The sequence below is a fragment of the Hippocampus comes genome, unplaced genomic scaffold, assembly GCF_001891065.2.
Source record: "Hippocampus comes isolate QL1 unplaced genomic scaffold, H_comes_QL1_v1.1 scaffold130, whole genome shotgun sequence".
NCBI classification, from domain to species: Eukaryota; Metazoa; Chordata; class Actinopteri; order Syngnathiformes; family Syngnathidae; genus Hippocampus; species Hippocampus comes.
In genome coordinates this window covers 2,403,480-2,414,165 of record NW_017842057.1, presented here as the reverse complement: position 1 = coordinate 2,414,165, position 10,686 = coordinate 2,403,480, and the positions used below count along the sequence as shown (strand labels likewise).

Sequence of the window (10,686 nt, the reverse complement as noted above, 5' to 3'; positions counted from 1 at the left end):
CAATTGAGAACAGAATCTCATCTGCAATACTGACCTGGCAAAGTTCAAGAAGTTTATAACTAATTATTCCAAAATATGCACACTGACAAAATTGATGAATTTGCCGTAATGTATCAGTAGAAGCATTTGGTACAGTCAAACTAGGCGTTCTTTGTGGGAATATTGATGTGATGTTGGCAGACAAGTGGGGGTGGGGATTTACTGATCTCTGCTTGAGAGGTCATTCTGACTACATTTGCCACTTGTTGCTCAAGCTGCTCGGGCTCCTGCATTGAACACAACTATTGGCCAGGTAGCCTGCTTATTGAGATACTTTTACAAACAGGCTTTTTGTTTTCTGGTGATTTCTGGTGATACGTCTAACAAAAACAAGCATGGTTGATGACAGAAGGTTAGGAACTAAATCTGCTCTGGTAAGTGCTTTCAAAATTACAATAATTTATGATTGATTTATTTCGATGCGTTTTACACTCCAACAAATTTTGCTCACTTACAAAATTCGTATTGATCTTTTTTTCCCTTTGTTACTGTGTGACAAAGCTTATCATTTTAAATTTAGACTGGAAGTCTGACCGTGAAAAAGGAACGACAATCTCAGCACTTGTGGTCCTCTTGTCCCCACATAGGAAGGCTGCTTCTCGTCCACCGGCAACTTGTCCCACCTACCACCTCCCGCCTCCCACTCTCACTTCCCTGGCGTAAAGGCCCACCAACACGGCAGTGGCGGCATGAGGCTCGAGGCTGTCATGGAGAACCTGCAGCGGCAACAGGCAGCGCGGCTGGCTCTGGATGAGAAACTCCGACAAGCAGGGAAAGAGCGAGACCTCCGCTCAATGGTAGAGTCCCAGATACACCAACAAGCTTTGGCTTTCCGGCACTACCAGGCGACGATGTACAGCGCCTTGGCCGCTGGAGTTTACAGCTCTTCTCCTGGCGCGTCTGTGAGTCAAACGCAGGTCTGTGAAGCCGGCGAGGACAGAAATTCATCCCGAAACAGGAGCGACAACAGAGACATTGGAGACTTGCAGGAAGACGCGGAAGAGCAGGAGCTAATTGATGGAGACGTGGAAGACTGCTTGAAGCACGATGAAAATCGGGAGCGTTTGCTCCAAGAAACTTGTCTGCTTGAGAAAAGCGCCGCGGTGCATGTGATGAACAGGGCCCCGGGGGCATTGGCCCAGAAATGCCGCCCTGAGTCACCCCCTCGGCCACCGCAGCCACAGCACCACGAGTGGACCTACGAAGAGCAGTTCAAGCAGGTAAGAAATCACTGATCCGCAGAAGGCTACGCATCTGAGCAAAGAAGCATAAAACAACTTTTCCCCTTTGTTCATTCAGTTTCACTTCGGTTTTTATACAAATCGATGTTGGATGCTCCATGAACCAAATTCAAAACAATGTCGTGTCGACCTGAAAATACTTGATAAAGTACTCAACATATACAACAATAGAACTAAGAAAAGTTTACATATTTCATAATGTCAAATACAATTATATAAATAAAAACATGTCCACTGAAACAAAATAATGTGTTGATTTTATTCAAATTTCATTTCATCAAGTACTTGCATAAAATAAGATTGTCTGGATCCAGATGCATTTTGATAAATAGACTGCACTACTTAAAAAAATGTATTTTGATCTCGATTATTTTATTCCATGCAATCATGTGATAGGAAGTAGATTAGTACTGTATTTAATAGAATGTGTATGGATCCAGATTATTTTATTCCATGCAACCATTTGATGAAATTAAATTGTGCAAAATCAACGCACATTTTTTTTTGTCTGTAGGCTGTAATTTTGAAAAAACAAACAAACAAACAAACAAACAAACAAACAAACAAACAAAAAACTTAAATGACTACACTGCAAAACTTGTTTAAGTAAAAATTAAAATATTTTACTGGCAGCAGCAATGTGGTAAAATACTCCAAGATGATACAGTATGCTGCTCCATTTATAATTTCCACTATAGTACTGTAAATCTTTATCAAGTTATTGGTATTTTTGATGACTGGTTACAGTACTGGATCACTGCACCCGTAAAATACTATAATTTTGAGTGATGCGGGAAAATACTGTATTTTTAAATCAATTTTTTCTATAAATATCTGAATGTTTACTATATGTGGAGTGTGTTTTTAAAATAAAATGTAAAAATTATGTGATTTGAAAATGTATTTTTATATTTGTATTATATTGTGATTATTATTGATCATTTGAAACTAGTTTTTATTATTCATCCATCCTTAAATGCATCCATCCATTTTCAGATGCTGTTTTGAGAGAAGAAACAACTGCAAAATTAATACTGACTAGTCAACGACTTAAATTAATTGCCGACGCTTTTGGTCGACTAATCTTGGCAGCCCTAGTGTGTGTGTGTGTGTGTGTGTGTGTGTGTGTGTGTGTGTGTGTGTGTGTGCGTGCGTGCGTGCGTGCGTGCGTGCGTGCGTGCGTGCGTGTGTGTGTGTTTATATAAAATCATATGAAGTTCTATTTGAAATCACCAAGCTCCTTAATAATGTGGGGACATGCACTTACACAGTGCCCCCTTCACCAACTCATAGGCCCCCTGGGCTAACCATCAAATATTGGCCCCCATCCCCAACTGGAACCTGACATTCAATAAATTACAATGTTTACCATTGATAAAATGGATAAATGAACAGTTTTATGTTATGAAATGAGCACCATGCATCCGTCCATCCATCCATTCCTTTTCTCATCCGCTTATCCTCACAAGGGTCCCAGGAGTGCTGGAGCCTATCCCAGCTGTCTTCAGACAGGAGGTGGGGTACACCATAAACTGGTTGCCAGCCAATTGCAGGGAATGACTACCAGATAATGCTAAATAATGAGTTTACACTGCAATGCATTTACTATCGGATAAAGTGTGTGCCATTGACTGATTCACCAGCTTACTGAAAAAGTATGAAATACAGCATGCAATATTTTGAATAAAATGCATTAGAGCTGCCTTGTGACGACCACACCAGCTGGCTTTAGTACTAGAACTACCAGGGCCATCATTTTGACGGTTCTCAAACATTTATTCCTGGCATTTTGACACATTTTCCATCATCGACCATAACTATCAATTTAACAGCTCTATTCATCCATCCATCCATTCATCCATTTTCCGATCCGCTTTATCCTCACAAGGGCCGCAGGGGGTGCTGGAGCCTATCCCACCTGTCTTCGGGCAGTAGGCGGGTGACACCCTGAACCGGTTGCCAGCCAATCGCAGGGCGCACAGAGACGAAGGTGGGAGTTTGAAGTGGGAATGTGGGAGGAATCCGGAGTACACGGAGAAAACCCAAGCAGGGACGGGGAGAACATCCAAACTCCACACAGGACGGCTGGAGCCGGGATCGAACCCGCAACGTCTGCACTGTGAGGTCGACGCGGTAACCAGTCCACCACCGGGCCGTCCACCTCTATTCTTTGCAATATAAATCTTTTGCGGCACTGGGATGATACCTGTGGGTTTCCAAAGCAACCAGCAGTGCATTGACTTTTGAGCAAAGGTGCGGGTCATCATGGTCTACAAAAAAAAAAAAAATCAGTAGAGTTCATGAATAAAATATAAAAACATACGAAAGATGATAGAGCTCCGGATGTTGACGACATGCATCCCATAATGCCCTGCATGAAATGCAAAAAATGCCATTTTGGCAAGGGAGAAAACTTGCCGCTAATTTGAGAAAGCACCACACTATAGTAAACAGTGTCAGAAGTAGAGTGGAGAAAAGAAGGGATGAGCATTCTTCAGCCTACCAAAAGAGAGACAGAGCACCAGCGTTCGGCTACTCCAGCCCGCTGGTCGCTCACCAGGGCTAGGGAGGCTGCGAACGAGCGCCTCCTGTGCCCTCACTCAAAGCAAATGATTGCAAGGACTCACCATTGTCATCCTCCCTATTTCCAGTTGCGATTATTGTTAATAGTCCATTGTAAAACCTTCGTCTGCCACTGCTCCTATCTCACAAGCATGACTGCGTAAACAAATGTTTGCGGGGATCAGTCATGTGATGTTGTTCTATGATGAAGTTGTATAAGGGGAACTTCCTCTACATCGGGATTGGCTGAAAATGGTCATAGTACACTATATCGTACGGGTGTCTGATTGGTCAGCGGATGCCACATTGATATGACTAACAAACAGACTAATGGCAGAATAATGTGGAATTTAATCCCTGATGACAGGCCCCAAGCCGCTGATGGTGTAGTGGTACACTCGCCTGACTTGTCTGCGGGCGGCATGCGATCAGTTCCCACTCAGTGACGGTGTGAATTTGAGGGTTGGTGATTGTCTGTCTCTGTATGTGTCCTGCAACTGACTGTCGACCAGTTCAGGGGGTAGTCTGCCTTGTGAAATCACGTTTATGAACAAGGGTGTGTACTCTGAGCTGCTGTTTGGTGCATAGGCACAAACAACAGGCAGGACCTGTTCCACCCACCTGAAGGCAGAGGGAGGCTACCCACTCATCCACTGGTGTGGACCCCAATGTACAGGCACTGAGCTACGGTTATGCTGTGTAAGCCCACACCTGCTCTGCGCCTTTCATAGTGGGTAACTCCAGAGTGCAAGAGAGTCCAACCCCTCTCGAGAGAACTGGTACCGGAGCCCAGGCTGTGTGTGGAGGCAGGTTCGCCTGTGTCCAGTCGAAACTTCTCTTCGTCGCACACCAGCTCGGGTTCTTTCCTAGCAAAAGAGAGGTTACCTTCCATGTCCGTACAGCTAGCTTCTGTTGTCATGTTCCTGTTTTTGGTTTAACCATCAGGTGGCAGACTGAGCAAACTTGCTGTGTGCACACCTGCTGTCAATTCTGTCATTAGTGAGCCAGGTATTTAAGGACCCACTTTCTGCTGGGTGTCGGAGTATTGTTTGACCTTGCTACTGCGGTTGCTCAAGTGATCATTTTTCTAGACCTCTCACTCTCGTCGTGTTTGCTCTTGTTCTCTGGGTTCTATGTTTTTGTAAGTATAGTTTTTGTTTTTGTTATTTGTTCTTGCTTACGTGAATTGGATTCTTGGCATTGCTTTTTTGCAAGCGCTAATGATGGGTCCATGAGGCCTCATGAAGCATGTTGACACAATCACACACTGTTTTGATACTGTGTCGCTGACTACTGACACCTGCTGGACTTTCAAAATCCCTGCAGGCAACCCACTTGACAGACTGAACTGACTGATTTGGTGATGAAGCGTATACAATATCATTCAAATTGCATTATTCAATATGTTTGAATAATGTGAAAATTATGTAAACGAGGATGCTTGTGTGCTTTGTCTTCACAAATTTTTATTCAGGAAAATAAGTTGCTCCAGTGTTTTGAATTTCAGTCTGTTGCGTTTCTTGCATGCTATTTCCCCTGCTGTGGAGAACACACACTCGCATGGCAGTGGTGATGCCGGCGTACAGAGGAACTGCTTTGCGAGGTGGGAGAGGTTGGGAAAAGTAGTGTGTTGGTCCTTGGATTATAACAGCGGATCTTGACTGCGTGTAATTTTCCCCTCTGCTCGGTATCGCTGGACCTCAGGTATAGCATTTCCTGTTGCACTTCTTCCCAGTCTCCCTACCTCATCATTCAAATGTTGCCACAGGTCATCTAAAAAACCAAACCTGACAAATTTGACATTTAGCACAGTTTCTGAAAAACAAACTAATAATGATGAGTAAGATGCCAGATGTAGTAGCATAGGTGCTTTTGTTGGTATATGATATTTCTGTATGCCAAATTCGACATTTCACCTGCAATAAAATATGTGAAAAGTAAACTAAGAGTTACCTTGAAATTAATTTGAATTAGAATGGAGTAAGACATGTCAAAAATCCAAGAGGCACTTGGTGAGACAAGGAGATTTGAATAAATACCTTATTCTCCAAAAGGAGATCAAAATGGCACTACACGGCGGACAAATTGCGTTTCTCCGGGAACTGCTCCATAATATGCATGTACTGTAGCAACGCCACTCGAGTGAAGCCTCAGCAGTTGATAGTCCGCTGCTCTCTGCTGTGCGCGCGTGAGCGCGAGCACGTACTCACGGCGCCAACGCAACCCACGTCACATATCAAAGAAGCTTTGAACTACGACAACAGCTAAGCTAGCCTAGCCGACATGATGCTCGAAGTCAGACAGACACGTTTTTCTGATAATCTGTGTGTTTTCCTTTTTGCCCCAATATATATTTTTATTCGAGCGAGGGTGAGGTCTGGCTTGTTTCGGCAGGCGCCATCGCGTCGCTCGATGCACTTCCTTATGAACACAGTTTGGCTGGCTTTTACGGCATCGACGCAGCCTGGACTGAGTATTGTTTGTCTTTTCCTGGTCCTTATTTAACCAGCGCTTTTCGTTCCGACTTGGTTGGTGTATTTTTGTATTCATAAATATTTTTGTTGCAGAGTTTTGTCTGGCGTCTACTATTCTGGGATCCAAAACCTTTATTCAGTTCGTTCGAACCGTGACATCTGTAGCCGGGGATCGGACCCCCAAGGTCGCCGCCTTTGGCGGCCGTCCAACTCACAAATCACCCGACCGCTCTGGCCCCTCCTATGGGTGGTGATCCCATGGGAAGGGGGACCCATGTTGCCTCTTTCGCCAGCGAGCCCCACCTGCAGGCCTGGCTCAGAGGGGGGCCTCGGTGACCCGCGTCAGGGCAAGGGAAAACTGGATGCATATATCTTTTTCATCATTAGGGGTCTGTGAGCTGTGCTTTGTCTGGTCCCACACCTAGGATCTGTTTGCCATGAGTGATCCTGCCAGTGGCAAAAAGCACCAGACAGCTTAGCTCCATGGATCTTTGCAACACACAAACCCCTCCACCACGCTAAAGTGATGTTAAACATTATATAAACATTATTTAGCATAAAAGAAAACTTATATGTAGCAACATGGCCGGAACATGCTATTGGGCTGCAAAAAAAACACATATACAATGTTTGTTAAGCCTGCTTGTTTGTCCTGACAATAGGGGTGTTCACACGGCACACATTTGCATCGGTGCTGCACCGACGTATTTTGTTGCGATATATCTTACACCGGTGTAAATTTTGTGGAGCGTTCACACGTAAAAAGCTGCTTACTATAGAGAAGTGCACTTGCGTTCCCATGGCAGTTTCTGCGGCCGTGCAATACGATAGTAATACGGAATACGGAAATAAAACATGCCCATCCGTAAAGTGCACTCCCTATTCTCCGCCTTGTTTGTGACATATCGAAAAACCATAGTTTATACTTCTCCAGACAAATCAGCGCTGTGGTCTATCAGACCAGACGTTAAAGAATGTGAGAGAAAGGAAAGATGACTTAAGTACAACAGAGCACAAAAGCAATGCATTCAATACCTGTATGTAATCAACTCTTCTGACACGTCATAGCGAGTCTACCCCCGTAGCGTTCACACATCCATTTTTATATCGGTGCTGCCCCGCAAACGAGCATTTACTCCGGAGTAAATTTTTAAACCATCTCCTTGAGCAGGGTTAAATTTGCTCCGGTTTAAGCTGTTTTCAGGGGCTACACCGGTGTAACTTTATACGTGCGAATGCTCTACGGGGGGTAGCCCCGGTGCTGCACCGGAGTAAAAGTTGCCATGTGAACACCCCTATTTTAACGGTTGATTGCTTTGAGCAGCAACATTACGATATCATCCCTCCATTTCCATAACTACTCAAACCAAGAATAACGAAACTTGTATGGTACTTGCATTGAGTGTAGATTGATTAATCACGCTTAGAATAACCCCATGTAAACGACACCATCTTGCGCTGTGTGAGTGTACGCTCGTCAAACCTCATTCAGAGCCTTCAAAGCCGCTGACCTTGCGGTCTGTGCTGCCTAAGTCTGTGACACGGTGATGGCATGGCTTCCAATCTCGAGTAGGTGGGTCTGGGACGGCGGAGTTGCCACCACTGTTAAACAAATTTCAATCCCACAGATCAAATAGCAAACTATAAAGTTTTCGCGGTTCGGGATTCGCAATTCAGTTTTCGCGGTTCAGGATTCGCGGTTCAGTTTTCGTGGGTCGGGAATCGCGGTTCAGTTTTCGCGGTTTGGGATTTGCGGTTCAGGATTCACGGCTCAGTTTTCGGGGTACATGGCATGATGGATGCATTGCATTTTTAAATAATGCTACGTATCATGTCATAATATAATCACAGCTGACACAGCAAGGAGTCACAGGTGCCTCTTGCGCACGGTGAAGGAGTCATGTGAAGTGGCTCCCCTACATTTTTAAACATGTTTGTTTTCGACAAACAATATTTTTATTGGTTGTTATAAACATCATCAGAGAAGTTGAAGGTGCAGTAGTGTTCATGTCACCTTAATCAGGGGTATAGATGAAGAAGATGTGATGATTAAAGTGGAAGATAATATCCGTAACTGGTAGAAAACGACGAGAGGATTTGTGGGCCATTTTACATTTCATGATGAAGAAAAAAAGACCTAAGTGTCAAGAATGTGGAACCGTCATGTGTGGGAAGAAAACGGCAATTTTTTAGAGACATCTACAGAACGTACATCCCGAGATGTTCTCCAAGGGAAATAATGCTGCCATTGCTCACATTGTGAGAGTGTTCAGTGTCCCAGGAGACTTCACTAGGGGAAAGGGTAACAGGACAAAAGTCTCATTTGCACAAAGTGCTTTCCTTTACAATGAACCGAAGTAAATAAATGTCAGCCTTCTGTGGTTGTGTTACCAGCATTGTTGTACATGGTTACATTCATTGTAATTAATCTGGGGCACACTTTTTTGTAGTTAAAAACTAAAGTTTTATGGTCGCATAATATTGCAATTTCAACATTTTTTCTTGAAACAAATTTTAATTTTGACACATTTGTGTTAAATGTGTGTCTTATGTGTTAAACTGCACTTACAAATAGGTGTCATACTTTTCTGTGTGAAAGTTTTCATGTATGCTAAAAAAAAATTGACGACAATTATTAATTTAGTTGACTAAAATTGCTGTTTTTGTCCTTTTTTTGTCTGTTTTGGCTAAAATTGGTCTAAAACTAAAATACAGTCAGATGACTAAATTATGACGAAAACTTTAATTTTAAAGACTCTTCACTAAAATTAAATAAAAATTTATTGTCAAAATTAATCTATACTACAGTTAAAAAAAACTTAGTTACAGTGCTTGGTACCCATCCCTACTACTGGCAAAGGGAAATAAATGTTTTATTCTTTGATGTTTTGCTCCAAGGGTCGAGACATGAATGCTTCCCAAAAGAATCGCTCATTGAGAAAAAAACATTAGAGCAAGACATACCTCCCCACACAAGTTTTGCATTAAAATAACAAGCCCAATTTTCTTGAAAAAAAAGTCCAATTTAATTTAACTTTAATTTATTGCTTCTTCCCCTTTTGTCTAGTTGTATGAACTGGATGATGATGGAAAGCGTAAAGAATTTCTGGATGATCTCTTCAGTTTCATGCAGAAACGTGGTAAGTTATCATCAACATTTTGTAAAAGTTCAGATGCCAAAACAATGTCAGACAGAAATTTTGTCTACATTTATGGTTGAATAAATGATTGTTGACAGCATTCCTTAACTACTTCGCTGTTTGGTTATTGCAGCTTCAGTCTATCGCAAGGTTTTCATTTGTGACCATGAATTTATCTTTTGTGGGTTTACCTCGTAATTTTACTAGTTTTTCACAGATGTCAAAAGACAGAAGAGCTGCAAGCTCTCATTTGTTGTGCAGGCCATCATCATCATCTTCATCTTCAAAACTATCTGCTAGCGTTTCGAGTCAATCCAAAATCAGCATTCACTATTCGTGTTCATATCAACAAGTGAATACAGGATGAACTTGAACCAGTTACTTATTGTACTTTCCCCACCAAAAAAATCCTACTTTATCAAAATGGTAAAAGCAATGTACTTATGTAGTGCTTTATCCACACGAAATCGTGTCCAAAAGCACTTTGCAAAGCCTAATTCATTCAGTTAATTGGGGACCTGGCTATGTATTGGACCACAATACACATGTTGCGCTGACGCAGTATCATCATGCTACAGAAAGGTTTTCCTTTTTAGTTTGAAATAGTTGACATAATTTTCCTGGATCCCCCGTCATACCCTAGAATCCAGGGATTTTTTTGTCACTTTGGTGCAGTAAATTTTATTATTAATTATCGTGTCGTCCTAACTAGCGAGTGCTAATCTAACCGGTACTCTCCACTCCCCTTCCCTGAACCTCCAACACTTCCAAAGCCAAATTTTCCTCTCCTTGCCAGTTTGGAAAGGCAATCAAGCCCAATCCAGCCTGCTGCAGACTCTCACCCAAGCCCATCTCGGTTGGGCAGCTGGGTTTACCTCCTGCTCTGGTCCACAACGCCTCCCAGGAAGGTTGCTGCACAATCTCACGGGCTCGGGAACTCATCCACAGGTCCTCTGACAAACACATCCGCCAGATGCATTTGGCCTATGTTGAATCTTTCAGTTAGATCGGGCCGAGCCGCTCATCACGGACTCGCTAATATAGCAGGCCATTGCTGTTGGACTGAGCAAAATGAAGCCAATCCTTCGCAGTTTTCTAGACCATCCTGTCTATCTGGGCTAATCTGGTTGCTGATCTTTTGCCCATGTCTGCCTGATAGATGGCCCTAGGTAGGGTGAAGGCATTCAATATCCTCACACTTTGGGCCAATTTTTTTGGGGGGGAGGGCGG

General features: G+C 43.1%; 1 protein-coding gene across 1 annotated transcript in view; it reads left to right on the top strand.

The window, feature by feature from the left end:
- The first annotated feature begins 528 nt into the window (after positions 1–528).
- arid3c (AT rich interactive domain 3C (BRIGHT-like)) overlaps positions 529–10,686 on the top strand; it is a 69,579-nt gene continuing 59,421 nt past the window's right edge. Inside the window, exons 1-2 of the mRNA XM_019860880.1 lie at positions 529–1,259; positions 9,384–9,456. Of these exons, the coding sequence (XP_019716439.1) occupies positions 729–1,259; positions 9,384–9,456 (604 nt within the window). The 5' untranslated portion in view covers positions 529–728. The remainder of the gene's footprint in view (positions 1,260–9,383; positions 9,457–10,686) is intronic.